Source organism: Neltuma alba, unplaced genomic scaffold (assembly GCF_004799145.2).
Source record: "Neltuma alba isolate B1F8T4 unplaced genomic scaffold, ASM479914v2 tig00012401_pilon, whole genome shotgun sequence".
Lineage (NCBI taxonomy): Eukaryota > Viridiplantae > Streptophyta > Magnoliopsida > Fabales > Fabaceae > Neltuma > Neltuma alba.
This window is the reverse complement of record NW_021636894.1, coordinates 10992-30604: the sequence shown is the minus strand read 5'-3', so window position 1 is coordinate 30604 and position 19613 is coordinate 10992. Positions and strand designations below refer to the sequence as shown.

General features: G+C 34.1%; 3 protein-coding genes across 4 annotated transcripts; 1 reads left to right on the top strand and 2 right to left on the bottom strand.

The window, feature by feature from the left end:
• Positions 1-782: 782 nt before the first annotated feature.
• Positions 783-3541, bottom strand: LOC114726710 (protein KTI12 homolog). 2 transcript variants are annotated; one of them, XM_028913390.1, is made up of 2 exons: positions 3351-3541; positions 783-2016 (listed from the first exon to the last, which is right to left on the bottom strand). In XM_028913390.1, the coding sequence occupies exon 2, from the start codon at positions 1952-1954 to the stop codon at positions 1046-1048; it is 909 nt and encodes a 302-aa protein (XP_028769223.1). In that variant the 5' UTR covers positions 1955-2016; positions 3351-3541; the 3' UTR covers positions 783-1045. The 2 variants fall into 2 exon arrangements, with proteins under 2 accessions (XP_028769223.1, XP_028769222.1); XM_028913389.1 differs by having other exon boundaries at positions 3408-3541.
• Positions 3542-7781: 4240 nt separating this feature from the next.
• On the bottom strand, positions 7782-11015 carry LOC114726708 (rop guanine nucleotide exchange factor 2). Its single transcript, XM_028913387.1, has 7 exons — positions 10321-11015; positions 10104-10220; positions 9717-9871; positions 9369-9443; positions 8976-9272; positions 8228-8572; positions 7782-8067 (listed from the first exon to the last, which is right to left on the bottom strand). The coding sequence occupies exons 1-7, from the start codon at positions 10643-10645 to the stop codon at positions 7945-7947; spliced, it is 1437 nt and encodes a 478-aa protein (XP_028769220.1). The 5' UTR covers positions 10646-11015; the 3' UTR covers positions 7782-7944.
• Positions 11016-17781: 6766 nt separating this feature from the next.
• Positions 17782-19382, top strand: LOC114726709 (gibberellin 20-oxidase-like protein). Its single transcript, XM_028913388.1, has 2 exons — positions 17782-18271; positions 18670-19382. The coding sequence occupies exons 1-2, from the start codon at positions 17916-17918 to the stop codon at positions 19280-19282; spliced, it is 969 nt and encodes a 322-aa protein (XP_028769221.1). The 5' UTR covers positions 17782-17915; the 3' UTR covers positions 19283-19382.
• Positions 19383-19613: the final 231 nt, after the last annotated feature.

Here is a 19613-nt window from a genome sequence, read left to right as displayed (position 1 = left end):
TTTTATAAATGAGAATTTCAAGATCTTTTAAAAGATGTTTATGCAACGGAATGGGAGGAGTATCGTTGATTCTCCTTGAATACTTCGCCAAATTCTAGTATCCCATTGCGGGCCTAAAAAAAAAAATTGCTGATATCCACGCAAGGGAGTAAGGAGATATAGTTATGGCGGTTTCTTAACAGGAGAAAATATGTAGGAAAGGTATTTGTTTAAGGAAAAACACAAGAAACACTATCAGATGAGTGACGGTTGTCGTAAATGTTTGCGGAAGATGATTCGCCGTGTTTATGAAGATTTATTTATTAGGAACAGCAACCAAAAACACTACTATTTTGCAAAGTCTTCGAGGGAACTGTCAAACTTTGTTTTTTTTTTTAAGATATAAATAACTAATTAATTTGAATTTCTTAATGTGTAAATTACTTATCTAACTCTTATGTGTGCTTATAGTCAACCATGTACTGATTAATATTGATTTTTTTCACGTGGCCTAAAAGGCACGTATAAAACTAACATCATGCATAAATTGTCCCAATTTGTTGAGGAAAGAATATTATATAAGTTGGGACTGTATAAAGTAAACCATCTGAATGAATTTGCCTCTATGAAGACATTTTATTTGTTTTAAAATCATTAACATTGATTTATTCTGTAATATTTCCTTGCAGATCCAAACTTGCCTAGTAGTACTACTTTCAAGGTTCCAATAACACGATCAAGCTTTTCATGCACGGCACTTGCCATGAACTTGTACTTTTAAAAAAAAAAAAAAAAAAAAGCTCTAGAGGGGAATATGCTTTCCATGTATGCTAGAGTTTAACTCATCAATCGATACAAAACCCTTAAGTTGGCCAAAACACAAATTCCATGACACCAGAAGCGACACCATTCTAAATAGACGCAAGAAGAGTTGATTAAAATGATTGAAATGATAATACGGATAAGCTGGGCAAACAAAAATTGGTAACGTGTTCTATTGATCAAGCGGTGGCATGTGGCAGCTTTTGGCACGCACCAAGCAAACTTGCAAGGTTATTATTGTTCTTCAACCAGCTCCCAGTTCCCTGTTCAAGTAGTCAATAAACATTCTCTTGGCACTATCTGCATCTGAAGGAGGAGGAGGTCCGCTTAAACTTGTTTGCCCTGTCAACTTAATGAAGGTACGTCGCATTCTCCGTAGTTCCGGCAGCCCAACAGATCTTGATATATTGATCGGAGGCAAGTCCTTCCCCACAGAAATCCCATTCATAGGCCCTCCTAGAGCCTGAGATTGAGCTTCTACTATGGCATTTGTGACCTCCTGAGTTGCTTTATCCAGCTCGTATAGAGAATTAGCAGCAGAAAAGCGTGTGTTTTGAGTTGCAATAGTTGGCTGTAAAATCTTAACATCTCGGGTTTGGGAGTCCACGGTTTTGGTTATGTAGGATAGAGCATCTCTAATGGCCGGAGAAGATTTTTCTATTCCATCCCTATGTGGCCATAGCTCATACAAAGGTGAATCCCAACGGTTTCTTCTATCTGGTTTCTCAAACCTTCTAACCAAATCTTCAAAGATTGTATCTTCATAAGCAGCTTCTCCTTTCTCCCTACGTTCTACATTCCAATTCCTACAGTGGGTTTCTTCAACATCACAATACAGTACACAGTATCTAATGCCTGTTGCACGAGCCAAACACCATAGCTCATATCGATAGCCTTTGATGTTATTCAAAGAATCTACTATAATGATGTTATCTTTTGACACGGACCTATCTACTTCTGACCTAAGAACACCTCTTAAATTTTTTTCTGCAGGCATACTGGCATAACTCTGGTTACGATCAAGATGGAAAAAAGCTTCATCTATGACCCTCACTTGCAGTTTTGTTTCTGATTCTTTGAGGGCTTCGGCCAGACAGAGTGCAGCTTTAGACTTCCCACTGCATGGCTGTCCACATATCACAATCAATGCCATTTGGGAAAAATTTGATTGTTATGCCAAGGAAGCAATAAGGTTTATGACTTTACAAGCAATATCTGCAAGAAATTGAGGGAAGATGAATGAGTTGTCAGTAATTTTGACACAGAAACAAGCAATATTTTTTTTCAGCCAAACCATGGCTACTAGCTGTGAAATAATTTTAACACACAATTTTACAGAAAAATGGTTCTAGGCATTATTTTAAGCCCAGAACCAAATCACAAGTCGTGCATCATTTTAATACAAAGGATAAGTACAGAAGCATGGATGTATGCACCATGCGGCACTTTTTAGACCAAACAGAATCAGCAAGCGCGCAGAAGCATATATGCTGAAACATGGATACATGAAGAACTTTACCCAAAATGGAATAGAAGTATAATGAAGAGAACTTGTGCAAATACAAAGATGTATGCAGCCTTTCAAATATGAAAATCATGGAGCAATAAAAATGTAGAACTTTTGCAACAACATATTATAGCACTCTTTGGTCAAAAACAGAAACACAGCATGTGAAGCAATTAAAATGAAGAACGTTGCACTAAAACATAGATCTATGTGATACTTTTAGTAGTCCAGAATCAAAACCATATCACTTCAAAAATAAAAAATAAAAAAAGCCTTGTCCATTACATCCAAGCAAAGATCACCTTGTCCTTATGCAAGAACATCATGTTGAAACAAACAGGATAGCATGTGAAGATCTGAATAGATTTTCAACCTCAAGTTTCCAGCCAAAAATCATGTTGAAAGTCATGCTAAAATTCATTGAGAGCCAAACATCGCGTGGGCAGATTACAGCTCGTAAAAGCATGTGTCAAATCAGAATCCAAAGCAAAATTATGCTAGAAATAGCTAACTTGGTTGCACAGGGAAAAATTGAATCAAATTAAAGCCAAACCAAGTTCACGCCATTATCACTTGAAATGATTAGCGTACAAGTTAAAAAGTTAAAATTTTAAATAAAAACAAAACCAAGTTTGACTGGATTACAGTGTTAAAGATATCAGAAAACAGAAGGTCAAACCACCACTTCAAACATAGCAAGAACTCAAGTAAATTGAACCAGGTCCTGGAGGAAGACCAGCTTCTATACTCAGCAAACACTCGCAATACAACAAGGTCGAACAATCATGAGTTTAAGCCCGTCGGTCTCAATCCACACCAATTGCAAAGAAATTTAACTACAAAGGGAGGGGACTCAAATAATCAGTCTAAAAAAATCCTTCCAGAACTGGGTAATAACAGAACTAAAGAATCTAGTTATTCCTCAGCTTTGAGATCAAGAAGCACAATCCATCATCCAATCCAAGCATGAAGGGGGGGGGGGAACTAAAATGTCAATTCGCAAGAGATAAACACCATCGGGAGAGCATGTATCCAGATTTACCCAAATCCCCAGCACGACCAGAGCATGTTGGAGAAGAATCGGGCTAGAGGAGGATACCTCTATGTGCTTCACTTCTGATATGTGATTTCTTCCTCTGCCTCCTTCAATCTTTGCGACCATTGAAAACGGTCGTGCTCTCTGCTCCTCAGCTCTCTTTCTCTGTCCCACGCGACCTCCACCCTCCCGATTCTCAGCAGCCTCTGCCCCTGCCTCCTCGAGGAAGTCCGTATTGCGTTAATTGCTCTTCCATTAAACGCAATGCAAGTCTGCGTTTCCACCCCCTTCTCTCTCTTCCGTTCCGTTTGCCTATCCTTTTAATTTTTTCTCCGTCTCTATATTAAAACTATAATGATTTTTTTTCGGAACACAAAACTATAATGGTTTAATGGGTATTGGGGGTTTTCTCCCTCACTATTCCAGCATAAAAAAAATTAAAAAATCCCAATTAATAGTAAATTATATGATTCATGATTTATAAATACAATGAATTTTTAAAATAAATTATATTTTAAAAAATATTTTACAAGAGAGCCGCGGCAACTAACTGACCAATTTTTTTTTAAAAATAATTTTAAATGTTCTCATAAATTAATTTGTTTTAATTAAAAATATTTAAAATGCAAATTAATTCATTAAAATAAAATAATTATAATAAATATTTTTTTTATATTCATAGATGTGCCTTCATACTTTTTGGTCATATTAGGGAGAAATTCACATATTTATTATATCCTTTATATTTAAAATAAAAAGTTGGACTCACAATCTTGAGCATTTAATCATTGGATTTAAAGGTTTTGATGATATCACGATACTACCTTCAATCTTAAATTTTAATCCTATATATAAGATCTCGTTTATAAATTACAAATAAAATTTTATAATTAGGATCGGAATTGTGGTACAATTTAGTTTGTAGTGATTTTATATTTATATTTAGGATCACGTACATTAGAATAAAGTTTGCTACTGAGTTTCATCACAAACAAAATAGGAAATTGGTTCGGTTGGCTTAACAATCGATTAATGCATTGTTAGCTTTTTTTCCTGTTTAAACTTGCTGTGAGATCCCAAGTGTGAGGTAGATGAAGCAGTAAGCACAACGCCGTAGTGAGCACAAACAGCACAAAGACTGCAGAGAAGAAGAACAAAAGCATCAATGTGGAGATGAAGTGGAGAAGAAGCAATAATTAGAGACACCGCAAAGACGGACAAAATAATCAATGTGGGCAGAGAGGGGGAGGCGATACCCTGATAGTAAGGAAGAGTAAAAGAGTGTGAGGGAGATAGCTAGCTGATGGCACTTGAGATTAATCTACAAGACAAAGACATGGGAGTGTTTCTGGAATTGTGAGGTGGTGAGGCAGAGGATGCGGCTGTGAGTTTTGGGTGTGGAAAGGAATGACGGTATCTGGGAAATAAGCATCGGCTAACTCTGTGCCAACAACCGCGATAAGACAGAGGATGCAAGTGTTATCCGAAATGATTGGACGTACAGCGTCTATAGGTGGCTTTTTAAGTTCATCGTCAAATCCCAGGGCTCAATCCTGGACAGGCGGTGGAAACTACCAAGTTGGAGTAGGGTAGGGGCAGAGAGAATTTATGGTGGAGCGGTGAAATGCATAGAGATCAGAAAGAACACCAACGGCAAAAGCATTCTGCTGGGCCGATACTAACACTGAGAGACAAAAGCTAGGTGGGTTTGGTACAAAACATTGTAATTAAAAAATTTATTTTATTTAGTATAAATAATTGTTTGTTACATACGATTAGGTAAACTTATAAAGATTATAAAGATGGGATTAAGGGATATCACTTCTTCTCATGGTATTCCTCAATCACACATATGAGTTTTGCTAATTCCATATAACAAATAATTTCTTATGTTAAACACTCTTTTAATAGATTTTCTTAATCTCAATTTTAATTTCTAATTTTTAATGCTTGCTATCAAAAGCAACCTTAAAGTTTAAGATATATTGGGTTGGGTTTAGAAGTACACTTGGCCGTATTTTTGTCTTAACCAGACATACTTGGGCCTGTTAAGATATTGCCAACTTAGTTTCATAATATATAAAACATTACATACGTTGACAAAAAATATTAAATATTATATACACTCATATACTACTTCCGGTTTTTAATATAAGATCTTGTTTAACTTTTATTTTGATCCTAAATATAAGAATTCAATCTATTTTGTCTCTCATACATATGTATTTTTTTCAAGGTAGTTATTCTAACAATGATAGCTCTAACCAATACACTTAATTAGTAAGAATATTTTAGGAAAAATAACATATATTTATTACAAATAACTAACTTAATTTCTTTCCTTAATCTCCTCAAATTAGTCAACTAACTCTTATAATTAGGACCGAAGATAGTATTTCAGTTTTTGGGTTTGAAACCAAATTATTCTTTTATTGTCGAACACCACATTTAAGAAAAATAAAAACTAAAGCAAATCCAAAAATAATTAAATCAAAAAATTAAAAATGCATTTAGTTTGATTTAGTGGTCCATTACGATTCAGTTTTATTCACCCTTCCTTATATTAACCTATCAAGGGTTATAATCCAACCAGTTTATTTAGTATATGTTAAATACAAGAATGTTATAATCCATTAATAAATGAATATTTTAAGTGAAAGATAAAAACAATTTTTATTCTTAAGATAACATCATATCATTAATTTTTTCTGGAAAAAATCATAGCAATAATTTTTAATTTCAAGCAATAAGAAAACTTTTCTATAAAACATCATTAATAACAATAAATAGTCCCCCAGTCTCCCTACTCGTGAGTGCTTGTAAGGATATCGACCACAAAATATAATTCAAGGTTTGAAATGAGTACTCAGTAAGTGCAACTTGAAGAGAAAATTTAAATAAATTCAAGACAAATATGAAGTTAGCATATACTATGTCTGGTCCTTAATATAACATCTTATTTGACTTTTATTTTGATCCTAAATATAAGATCCCAATCCATTTTGTCTTTTATATTTACTCAAGTTTTTCCAAGATAATCCTTCTAATAGTTATAGTTTTAGTTAATATACTTGATTAGTACAGATGTTTTAAGAAAGACAACACCTATTTAGGACAAATAATTAGCTCAACCTATTTCCTTAATGTCCTCAAATTAGTCAATTTGTTCTTATAATTAAGACAAGAGGTAGTACTATCTCTGGTTCTGATTATAAGACTCAATTGACTAATTTAGAAAAAATAAGAAATTTAGTTAAGTTAGTTAATGGTTAAAAAATAGCACTGTTTTCCAAAAATACCCTCATCAAATCTTAAAAAATATCCTGCACTTCATATTTGCAGTACAACATTATTAAACATTTAAATGTAAATAATATACTATATCGGATTTTGAACAAGACTCCATCAATGCAACCGGCTCTTCCCTTTTTAATAGCTGAATAAAGTATTAAAAGGCAATTTTTGGTGGTCAAATGTCATAAATATGACTGTATATTGCCATGCTGGTCAAAATATTTTTATCGTAGAAAAAAAAATATCCCAGCATTAGCCGATTTGAATTCTCACTGCTTGCATGTCTCGCTAATAATCATCCATCAATTTGATGTTTTCCAAACCCATAAATTTTGGAAGCTTTTTTTTCTTTTTGCCACATATCTCGTCCTCATTATTTATTTATTTTTTTAAAGCACATGTAATCTATTAACTTACAGGAGGCAATCCTATTCACCGCACGCATATTAAATATAAATACACTCTTGCAATTATTAATCATTATATTTTCTACTAAGCGTACGCAGCCTCATATTTAAGCACAAGTCAACATAAGTGACTAAGAAATTAATCTTTTGTTACTATATAACTTAACATATTATATCATTGTACGATTGTATACGGTTTATTAATAACACTGTTATTAGAGTTTTATTTACGTTACACATAGATAATTCATTTCATTTCAACTTCAAATGAATAGAAGTATGCGTTTCTTAACTTTTAGGGGAAAAATCAATTCTGAAAGCTTGTAATAAATTTAATTTATAGTTATCCACAAAAACTCTTCAATATTGAAAAAAAAACTCAACATATCTTTTGTCGTTTATATTTAACAATAAAAAACCCGCATTTGAGAGCATTTTAGTCATATTATAGTTTGAAAAAATTGTGCATATTTTTTTAATTAAAAAGAGGACTGGAATTAAAAAGGAAAATAGTAAGAATTTAATAATTTCATATTAATTATCATATCTAATTATATATCACATGCTTTCTTCTCACATGGTCAACTCCTTGAAGTTTCAACTTTGGACTACATACATTGATTAACATAGAGTCACTGTTTGTGAATCCAGAAAAGGTTTTTTTTGTTAACAACAATAAATAAAAACTCGATATGCAGCCCACATGCTAATATGTAGTATCACCAAACATTTCAGATGATCAACAAAAAGTTGATATAAATATGGCTTAAATCCTTCTACTGAGTGCTAAAATTTAGGCTTCATCATACAAATGAAAGTGAGAAGCTTTTCATATCATCATCATCATCCAAAACTCTCTGCATTCTTGAAGTTTACAATTAACCAGAAAAATAGAATTTCTATGTACCTTGCTTCCTCATTGCCTTATCTTCACGAAGAACATCTTCAATCCAAGCCACAATGTTGAATGCTAGACCTTCTAACACTCTTGAGTAGCCCTCCAGTATTGCTTTCCCTACATCCTGCGCAACATAATTTTTGTTCTTACTGAAAAATTTCTAAATGGGGCATCAAACTTCCTGTCACTAGTTGAAGTATTCAACCTTTAGATTCACAGTATTTGATCAAAGAGTGCTATAGAATGTTCAGGATATGAATCTACAGATAACTGATAAAACTTACTCGGTTGTACTGAATCTTGCATATGTCCAAGGAAGTCTGAGAAAGTTCAGGATATCTTTGCTTCAAGCAAAATAATAAAGTCTCAGCTCTCTCAGCTAACATGTAGTTTTTGTCAATCCGGTCAGATTCAGACATGAGTTCTTTCACTTTGCTCCATGATGATTTGGAATGGCTAAGGCAAGCTTTACGTCTCCATGCATACATTGAAGCTTCAACTCTGTCCACCAGCTCCAATGCTTCGTGCTCAGAACTTATCTTGAGATGATTAAGAAGGTGCTCAGGGGAGAATTTGTCTGGAATGCACATAAAGCGATACATCGAATCTCTCAAACTTGTTCTTCCACTCTGAACGCATCAATTTTCGGAAGAAAAATACATGCCAAATGAAGACGAAGTCAGAAATTAAGAGAAAACTAAATGCATTCTATCGACTTAACATGATTTAGTGTTCTCATTAGCTTACCAAAGAATTCTTGCACTAAAATAAGTTATCTGTCATAATTCATAAATTGGTTCAAGAAGCCAATAGAAGCTTGTCACAATGAGCATGTAAGTCAGGAAAGAAGTTACTGCCTACTGGAATTGAATAACCAAATCCCAAACCATTTACTGAGTGACATCAAATTTGATGAAATCTGCTGAATAATTGCTCAACAGAAAGAAATATACAAACTCATTTTGATAATATTTTGAACCATGACTAACAGAACAAGAAATTGCAACGACTGAATCATCAATGAGGCCTAACCTTGGGAAGACCTGCCATGTATGTTTCTGGGATATCCATCTCTGCGATAATGCTATTGTTTATTGCCATGGCAGCTTTATGGACTTGGTTAGCACAATCCCTTTTCTCTCTCAAGTGCTTCCTTGACTTATCAGATAGGCCACCGGGGAGAACACAAGGAACTGGTAACCACCATTTCTCATCTTTTCTCTGAACAATCCTTCGAAATGAGCTGGCACGCGAACGAGTCGAGTCCCCTGATAGGCTCCCTTGCTCCACATACCAGAATTCAGAATCATAGAAACCATCTAAGATTTCCTGTCATAAAAATATTTATGTATATGAGCCATGAGGTCAATGGAGTGAAACAGGGTTTTCATAAACTAGAAGCACTAAGAGTGAGTTTTGTCTTACAATGAGCATCGCATCAAGCTTCCGCAGAGCTGGGAGGTTGATATAAATATCTGATCTTGGTCTGCTTGTCATCATCTGAGATACATCACTACCAATATATTAGATACAAAAAGATTCTAATCATCATCATGAAAATTCTTAGACTGTGTATTAAAGATGGGTACATCAAGCTGATCATAGGGAAATACATAACATGTCAGGTATACTTCTGGTACTCTTCTCCAACATGTTTTTAAATGTCTTCATGATTTTTTATTTGTTTTATCTATTTATCTTTTGTTGGCTAGGTCTATCCGAGAATCTATATAACATTCTTAAATATTGTAGCTATTGTTTACGGAACCTTACCTCCACGACTGTTCCATCTGCCAAGTATTGTGCAGTTGGGGCAAATTCTACTATGTAATCGCAAAGTGACAGAAGGCAATTCATTTCTCTTCTCCACATAACCTTCTTCTCAGGCTTCAGAGGCTCCAACTTCAAATTTTGTCCAAATACAGTGGCTGTAAAGTAAAATCCCCAATTCAAATATGTTTAATGACATTGAATTAACAGTAAAATACACTTTAAACTTCATGTTTTGGTCCAGAATCAGTTTGTCCAATGTTTAAGCTATAACAGAAGCACGTTTCCAACAATGGAACTGTTCACAATTTTAAATTCATGTGGCTAAACCATAAATTTTTCTTGAATTCCGTAAAAATCAATATGCTATTGCTGCTTTGAAAGAATTACCATAGAGGTTTGTGATGGAATTTGAGATGGTTACTGCAGTACAGACACCTTTCCCACTACCAGACATGTCTTCCCCAAGCAAAAGCTTTGAAAATCTCTCCTTCATCATTTCAAGCTCTGACGATGTTCACACAATCAAGAAAACCAACATCAGATGCTGCTTATCAAGAAAAGGGAAATTTTACCAACACCTAAACTGCAATATGTGCAACCCCACCTGAAGATAAGAGATCTTGGTCATCATCAAGTTTATCACTTAATGAATTCCTTTGCTGCTTCACTGGTAGCCCAGAAACACCAGCTAGATTAGCTCGGGGTTTAGACGCTGGCCACCGAGAAGGCAAAGGTTCACTGGAATAGCCATAGTCAGGCTCTGAGAAGTTTGAAGTCTCAGAGTCACTTGGAAAGTATGCGAGAGAATCACCACTCAGTGGGGAGTTTTCAGGAGTTTCTCTGCTTAAGTGATCATTGTGATCCACAGAATAAACCGAGGGCCTATAGCCCACATCATGATTTTCATCATGGATTGATGATTTTGCCATCTCAGCTCAAGAACGTAATGGTGAAATCCTCAAAACCTGCACATAGTAATCATTAGAGTTTGAGTCAAATTGGGGTTAGTGGGCTCTCAATTTGAGAACTGTATGATCACCCTGAGACATATAATTAGGTGGGACTATTTTAAACGTACAACGAACATTTAACTTAAATTCCGAATAGGATGGGATAAAGAGTAAAAGTGGGGGGGGGGGGGGGGAGTTAAAAGCTTTGAATTTTCTATGCTTCTGGAAATGGAAAAGCGAAAAGCAAGCAAAGAAGCTTGTAGTATTTAGATTGAGACGCAAAATGATTGACTGAAAAACGCAGTAAAGGAGTAAGAATAAAGCATGAAGAAACCGAAATTTAAAAATTCGAAGACAACGGTAGCCAAAAAAGCAACGGTCCCCAGTTTTTCTTTTCCAAGTTACTTTTAATTTATTTGAATTTGAAGCGAATGCCCCATTTTGAAGCAGTTCCCTCCAAAAGAAGAACGCTTTTCTTTGAACAAAGTCGAAGAAGAAGAAAAAATGGTTCAGACTTGTGATTCCCGTGATCTGTAAGTTGATTGAAGAAGAAGGAAGGCCCATTTGCAGAAACGGCTAATATCTTCCGTAGTATTGTGGAAAGAATAAGAAAGTGATTGGAGAACAGTACTATATTGGCATCAAGCTGAACTTGCAAAAACTGCAAAGGCGAGAACGGAAGACGAATATCAATTTATTAATAATTAATATAAGAGTTTGTTTGACTTTTAATTTATTTTTACACATAAGTCTCCTTTTCTATTTTATTTTTTAGATTTATTTTTTTAAAATAGTTTTTGTAGTTTATATGTGTTAAAGATTTCATCAAATAGTAATTCTCGTTAATACACGTAATTAGTAAGAGTATTTTAAGAAAGATAATACCTATTTATTACAAATAATTAACTTAACTAGTTTTTTTAAATTAGTTAATTATGTCTTATATTAAAGACTAGAAACAGTATTATTGTAACCAAAAAATAAAATAGTGACACATGAAATAATGTTACGACCATCTCGACACAAAATGACACTTGCTGTACATAGCATGAAATTATAATACATAATAGAATACATGAATGAAAATAAAATGTAAGCGAATAACTATCTGGAGCTAAAATTTTAAGAAAAACAGTACATAATTTAAAAGTTAAGAGAGATTAATACTGAGAGATTTCTAATCTTGAAAATATTTTAAGAGAACAAAAGACCAAGAAAAAACTGTGTAAAAGAATTGCAATCCAGAATCTCAAATTGAAAGGTTTAATAAATCCTTATTAGTATGATCAGTCAAGGTAAACCAGTATATTTTTTCAAAACTCTCTGCTTATCACTGGTCTCAGAACTGTTTTCTATGTTTAAGAATAGCAATCCGTGGCACAAGTATGGATGAAATGAAAGGGGCTAAGAGAATATAACAAGAAAGCCAGCAATGCTTCTTTGTTCAAAACTTAGGGGGTGTTTGGCAAAACTGAAACCACGGTTTCAGAATTACTTTTTCGTAAAACGGGGTAACCTCCTCCACATATTTACTTCGTAATCCGTAAAAGCACTTCTGAAACCATGGTTTGGTTTCTATCCAAACACCCTCTTACAAATCCATCTTTTCAGGTTTCACACACCTCTCTCTCCACCTCCCCTTTCTTGTCTTTACGGCTCAACCAAACGTGAATTTGAAGGAAGCCATGCCCCCGTAAACTGTATAATTGAACATACTGTACTATGTATTTGTGTATTTTTGCATATATATTGACAAATATCTCAAGACACGGATCAAATTTAATTTACTTGTTTTGATTAGAGTGTGCACATGCATGAATTCTGTTGTAATTCGAAGTTTGTCTTGTCTATATAGAAAATGTGTGCATGAAGATGCTGCACAAAAGGAAAAGTTGTGACGGAAATGAATAGTGTAAAATAAGATATGTTCCTATTTATATTAAATCCTTTAAGGATCCTTCAAGTGTTTAAACAGATAGAGATGCAAAACCAGTCTTCCTTGTTTGAAGAAATTTGATAAATGCTACTACCTCCAATCTTTAATATAAGACCCTGTTTGACGTTTATTTTGGTCCTAAATATAAGACCCCAATTCATTTTGTCTCTCATATTTACTTAATTTTTTCCAAGATAGTCCTTCTAATAATTATAGTTTTAGTTAATACACTTGATTAGCAAGGATATTTTAGGAAAGACAACACCTATTTAGGACAAATAACTAACTCAACTTACTTCCTTAATCTCCTCAAATTAGTCAACTAGCTCTTATAATTAGAATCGGAGGTAGTATCTCTGTGGGTGAAAGGGGCATGTCATCTTCTTTCAATAAGGTCAAAGTCAAATGAAAAATTAAGAGGAATATTTATGTTTCATTAATGGGCTTCTCACTATGTTGTCAATGGGCTGGGCAGATCCTTGTAATCGCAAGCTCTGTTGGGCCCAAGTTAGAATTGCTACTTCCCAGCTTTTTGTGCCATGACACGGGCGGCAAATGCACATGAAAACGAAAGCACTATTTCACATTAAGGGTGTTTGGCTATTATTAGAAATGCTTTTTAAAAGTATTTTTTTCATAAATCGAGATAAATGTTTTCATATATTTACTTCGTATATAGTAAAATCACTTTTAAACTATGGTTTGGTTTTCATCCAAACACTTCCTAAAATGTCCCCTCTCTTTACCCCTCCCCTCCCCTTCCTCTCATTGAGCCAAACATACCCTAAGGGTGTGTTTGGTTGGAGTGGAGGGGAGGGGAGGGAAAATGAGCCCTTCCCCTCATTTGGTTAAAAATTTTGGAGGGGAGGGGAGCTAAAATGTCCCCTCCCCTCCCTCCCCCCATTTTGACTCCCCTCCAAATTGGGGTTTTTGGAGGGGAGCCAAAATTTTGGACCATTATGCCCTTATGGCTTTTTTAATATTCCACTTCTCCCATAAAATATATTATTATAATATTTATTTCAAATAAAAAATATATTATCCTAAGTAAAAAAATAAAAAATATATACATTATCATAATTAAAAATATATTATAAAAGTTATTTAAAAATAAAAAATATTTAAATAAAAAATTATAATATTATAAAATTAATTGTTTTTTATAAATATATTATTTATTAAATATATTTTAAAGCTGGAAAAAAAGATAGCCTAAAGAAAATAAAATTTCATTTTTCTTATAGCATATAAAATTTGTTAATTTGATTATTTTAAATATATTATTATATTAATTAGAATAAAAAATTACTATACCAATTTTTAATACACATATTAACATGGTAAGACTGAATTTTTATTAAATTATATAATTTAATTAAGATGTAAATTAATTTATATAATATATCAATAAAACATAAACTAATATGTAAGGGTAAAATGGTCAATTGATTATTACTATCCCTCCCCTCCCCTCCCCTCCCCTCCTTGAACCAAACAAGGGATCATTAAATGCCCTCCCCTCCCCTCCTTTTTAATCAAACCAAACAAGGTGAGGATGAAACCTCCCCTTCCCTCCCCTACCCCTCCAATCTTCTCAGACTTTTCTTATGTCGTAAGCTTCCATATTTATCATTTATTTCTAATTTTAATTATAGAGTTGGCGTCAGACAATAATATTTCTTATGTCTTGTAACTTGGATTAGGATGTGTGGAGAACACAGTCCGTGAAATACTCCTCCGGTCCTAATTATAAGACCCAATTGACTTATTTGAGGAGATTAAGGAAGTAAGTTAAGTTGGTTATTTATAATAAATAAATGTTGTTATTCCTAAAATATCCTTGCCAATTAAGTATATTGGCTAAAACTATCATTATTAGAAGGATTATCTTGGAAAAAATGCATAAATATAAGAGAGAAAATGGATTGGGTCTTATAATTAGGACCAAATAAAAAGTCAAATTGGGTCTTATAATAAGGACCGGAGGAGTACTTATTAGCAACTCATTCTTCATTGTTACAAACGACTTAACGAATTTATCGGGTTGATTCTTGAGTTAACAGCAATATAGTTACCCTTCAACATTTTACAGTTTTTTTTTTTTTTTGGCCAACTCATTGTTTTACAGTTTGTATTATGTTCCTTTCAAATTATAACTTTCTCATGAAGCGTCTTTCTTATTTGTCATTTTCACTTCTTATGGTTTGTGTTCCTGCTTGCTTCTTTTAACGGTTAATATATTGTTTTACGTGTTATGGGGTACAGTCCCATTTCACTTTGTCGCCATAACGCGCGACAATCCTAAATGGGGTTCGGTCGATCCAAATAAATTCTGATCATCATGAAAGCAGTGAAAATGGTGGCGATTGGAAGTGTTCGGTCGAAGTCCAATATCACCACTCTACGTCGAATGCGTAAGTGATCACTATACCAAATTTGCGTTCAATGTTCCATCTTCTCTGCCTTTTTGGACATTTTCAATTATTAAATCCTAGCTTTTTGTTTCCCGGCAATCTAGTGCTCAGATTCTGCCCCTTGCTTTCTTGGATTCCCTTGTGATTTGGAACGCGGTCTTTCTTCCTTAGGTCAATCCTATAATGTTTTGGACATCATTTTGTCTGATTGGTGTCTGGTCTTAATTAGCAGGCACAGGTCTTCGAGTGAATCATTTGTGTGCAGATTAACTGTTTGAGATTGAGCCTAGCTGACCTTAAAGCCTTGAACCAAGTCTGTGTGCTGACGAATATATTAATCTTGGGCACCTATGGTTTTCTAGATGCCTGTACATGTTCGAAGCCTGTGAATGTAGGATATTATCAATGAATCTTTGACTTTAATAATTCAATTTTTGATTGGTGTAGTTGCCCACATGCATATATAGATTTATCAAAGATTCTTCCGCACTCTGCATATATGTTGTATCCGGATGCTGTTTGTGAGTTTAATTAAGATTCAAATGAACTTCACGTTATTGGCCCCCAAAAAAAAAAAGAACTTCACGTTAAAATCTCTCTCTCTCTCTCTCTCTATAAGATTTATGATTCATATTATATATGATAATATAAAATTTTATATGTTTTGCAGTTCATATAATTTTTTTTTTTAATTGGTGACTTTGCATCAAAGTTTTAGCCTCAATCTAATTTTGCAATGCTACCTCTGATTCTTAATCACACTCTTCATGTGGATTTCTTCTCATACCTTGCCATTATTAGAATGAAACTAGCCTCTATCCTCTACCCCCATAGCAGTATTGATGGCCATATTGGTGTTTTCAAAAGCTGGATTAAGTTTTTGATCTAGTTCAAAATCATACTCTTTTTAATCGAGCTTGAAAGTGTGGTTTAACTCATCTGGATGGTTTTCTTCCCCCAGTAAAAATTACACGGCGACTCTTAAAGAATTTCATAGAAGTCCCGACAATTGTAGTTTTTTCATTGTAAAAAAACTAGAATTTCCCTACGAGTCTCATAAAAGTTTCTCTTTTGAAAAAAAAAAACTTTTAAAAGGAAGAAAGTGATCATGTTCGTTAAACCATGTTAGCCCTTAAGACGAGCCCAATGGTTCAGTTCGATCCTATAGATTTATTTTTGATCAGACCTGACTTGATTCAATGTGATTGAATCAAAATAAATTGATTGTCACCAAAAAAGAAGAAAATTGATTGGATTCTGAGCTACATAGATACACCTCTAATATCACCGCACCTTAATTGCACAATGACAAAGCAGACCTAATGGATGCCTCGAATATCAATACAAATATTTTGGGACTCACCTATGACAAGTGAGTCTGTGTGGTTGAAAAACCCATTATGCACAAAAGATTCTATATCAAATTCCATTCCTTCAACGTGGAATTATAATCACATGCCTTTCGAGTGATATAATAGCATTATAGCATATGTTCATGAGCATTTTTTAGTATATTAATGCCCAAATTTTAAGTAATTCTGTGAGGCCATGGCTGGTAGTTCTTGTTGTTTCTGTGAACACACTCTACCTCTAGTCATATCTGAATCATCTTTAGCTGAAGAATGCATCTGTGTAGGTTGTACTTCTCCTCACTTAATTGTTTATATATTACTTAAACTCATCCTCAAGCTCTTCCAGATGCTTGTGTTGACCAAGGCTGGTCAAATCAAAACTTTCTGATAAAGAATGTGAGCTCCATGAATAGCGGAATATACAAACTCCTTGTGGCTGTTGTGCTTCCTTCCCAGCCTGTCCATGATGAATATGAACTTATATTCCATTCAGAATAAGAAACTAATAATAGGATCTATCTGGAACACCTTCCATTTGTCTCTGCTATTTTTAACTAGTCCTGTTATTTATCATTTTCTCCCCTCAGTTATATCAAATTACTTCTTTCTTGAATTTTTTTTCCTAGTGTGTGTATTATTACAAGTCTATATGTTTTTCCATGCATTTTTGTGTGGAAGCGGGTATACATTGATTAAAATATTTTGAGTAATATCTTTCTTTCAGCACATTTTTTTTTTGTCAAACTTTCTTTCAGCACATTAGAGAGAGAAAAAACTAAATGCACTTTTGAGGGACAAAACTTTGTATCTTTGCATGCCCCTTGTTGGAGGATAGCCTTTTCAAAGTGGTAGCATCTCATTATTATCATGGCCATAGAGTAATGATCACCCATGGCAACTCAATTCAGACTAAATCATTAATTTTTGTTCATATTTTAATTAATAATTAAATATCATATGTATTGGCCTTTGGGTGGATCAACATTCTAATTTGAAAAGACCTAATAGCAAATGGACTCGAACCACGACAATTTAGCTGACATGATTTAGGTGGAAAGATTTTCACATAAAACTTTATTGCTCAATCTAGTAATAAGAAAATTATTTATATGTGTTTACAGAATATTTTGAATTTTTGAGCTAAAAGTAACACATAAAATTATATTAGATTTTTTTTCTAAATCAAGCACTTATTTGAACATATTAATTACAATAAAATTATGTTTTGTCCATGCTTGAAGTTTAAAAAATCTTCATGCAAAGCGTGTGTTATATATTATAATGTAAATTGTTTTGAAGAAATTTTGTATTAAATTGATTTTTAAGACTATTCAAACGCTACACAAGGGACCATGCCTCTATGAAATTAGTTTTTGGTGTTGTGCTATAAATCATTGGTGGAAGTTCATCCCTTTGATTGACAAATGAAAAAGAGGCCTTCTTCTTCATCTCTAAGCTTCTGACCAACCTTCTCCTTCTGTACATTAAATAACCCGAAACATAGGTGCAAGATACCCCCCCTGTCTTTTCCTACATCCTAGACCATAATGTCTAAGCCCAGATTCTCTGTTGATCTTCCCATATTAGACATTTCTCAGCCACTAGAGTCATCCTCTTTATCTTCCCTTTCGAAAGCCTGCAAAGACTGGGGATTTTTTCACATAGTCAATCATGGAATCTCCAAAGATCTTTTCAGAAAGCTTCACTCATTGTCTCAATTCCTCTTCAGCCTCCCTTCTGATACTAAGCTCAAACTTGGCCCTTTCTCCTCCCTAAAATCTTACACTCCTCACTTCATTGCTTCTCCTTTCTTTGAGAGCCTCAGAGTTAATGGGCCTAACTTCTATGTTTCTGCTAAAAGTTCTGCAGATGTCCTCCTTGGCAAACAAAACTATGAATTTAGGTAAGGTTTCAATTTTTCACTTCCATTTGTTCTTTTTTTTTTTTTGGCTTTTTGGGATTTATTCCTTCTTAACTCTCAAACGCATCGTCAAAGTATACTTCGGTATTTCCAATCACATCATGTCATGTCTATTATATTTTTGGTAAAAACTATCCAGCATTCTATGTTACCAACTTTTCATATTTAAGTATTGTTGGTCCTAAAATGAGAATATCTCTTTTAGCGTGATTATTTTATTGACAAAAGAGATCTTACTCGAGAGGAATGAAATTCTTTTTACTCAATCCAACTATTGTTTGCTATGTCCTGTATATTTGTCTGAAGCCTCTGTGCTTTTTCACTCTTTTTCTGCAAATATATGATTGAGCTTTAAGATTGCTTCTCTATGTTTTGTACAGTGAGATACTTCATGAATATGGAAACAAGATGGCAGAACTTTCGGAGAAAATCCTGAAGGTTGTGCTGATGAGTCTAGGAGAAGGATATGAGAAGAAATATTATGAAGCAGAGTTCAAGAACTGCCATGGCTACCTACGGATAAACAACTACTCTGCTCCAGAAACCACGGAAGAAGTTGAAGGACTTGGAAAGCACACAGATATGAGCTGTATCACTATATTATACCAAGATGACATAGGAGGGCTCCAGGTGAGATCAAAGGAGGGAAATTGGGTAGACATAGACCCTTCAGAAGGCACACTTGTGGTGAACATAGGGGATATGCTTCAAGCTTGGAGCAATGAGAAGTTAAGATCTTCTGAGCATAGGGTGGTTCTGAAACAGCCTGTGAATAGGTTTTCTCTGGCTTTCTTCTGGTGCTTTGAGGATGAGAAGGTCGTTGTGGCACCAGATGAAGTGGTTGGAGAGGGATGCAAGAGGTTATACAAGCCATTTGTGTGCTCGGAGTATTTGAAATTCAGAGAGAATAATGAGAAGGGAAGGTTTGAAAAAGTAGGTTTCACTGTTGCAGATTTTGCTGGGATCAAGGCTCAACCCTTAAGTGGCCATTAGGGTTTCGTTTGTTAAAAATAGACACATATATTCAATTATGAATAAAACTTTAATTATGTGTTTTATCCATATATATATATAATTCTAGCCTTCATTGAAATTTTTATCTTGAGATGATATTTAGGACGTGTGTGGAATACCTCAAAAGTGCTCTTAAAAAACACTTTTTTTTGCAAATTAAGACAACCTCTTGTACATATTTACTTCTTATACTGTAAAATTACTTTTAAAATTATGAGTTAGTTTTCATCCAAACACCCCCTTAATCAACTGAAATTACAAGGTTTAAATGGTATGAATTTTAGTTGGGCTTTCGTTTTGGACATATTTT

Bases quoted from the DNA above. Each gene is read 5' to 3' on its own strand.
- LOC114726708 (XM_028913387.1), bottom strand. From the start codon at position 10,645: ATGGCAAAATCATCAATCCATGATGAAAATCATGATGTGGGCTATAGG. The intron at 9,872-10,103 runs GTAATTCTTTCA...TTTACTTTACAG, and splicing joins TTCCATCACAAACCTCTATG to CCACTGTATTTGGACAAAAT. The intron at 9,444-9,716 runs GTAAGGTTCCGT...GATGTATCTCAG, and splicing joins CAGATGGAACAGTCGTGGAG to ATGATGACAAGCAGACCAAG.
- LOC114726709 (XM_028913388.1), top strand. From the start codon at position 17,916: ATGTCTAAGCCCAGATTCTCTGTTGATCTTCCCATATTAGACATTTCT. The intron at 18,272-18,669 runs GTAAGGTTTCAA...TGTTTTGTACAG, and splicing joins AAACAAAACTATGAATTTAG to TGAGATACTTCATGAATATG.
- LOC114726710 (XM_028913390.1), bottom strand. From the start codon at position 1,954: ATGGCATTGATTGTGATATGTGGACAGCCATGCAGTGGGAAGTCTAAA.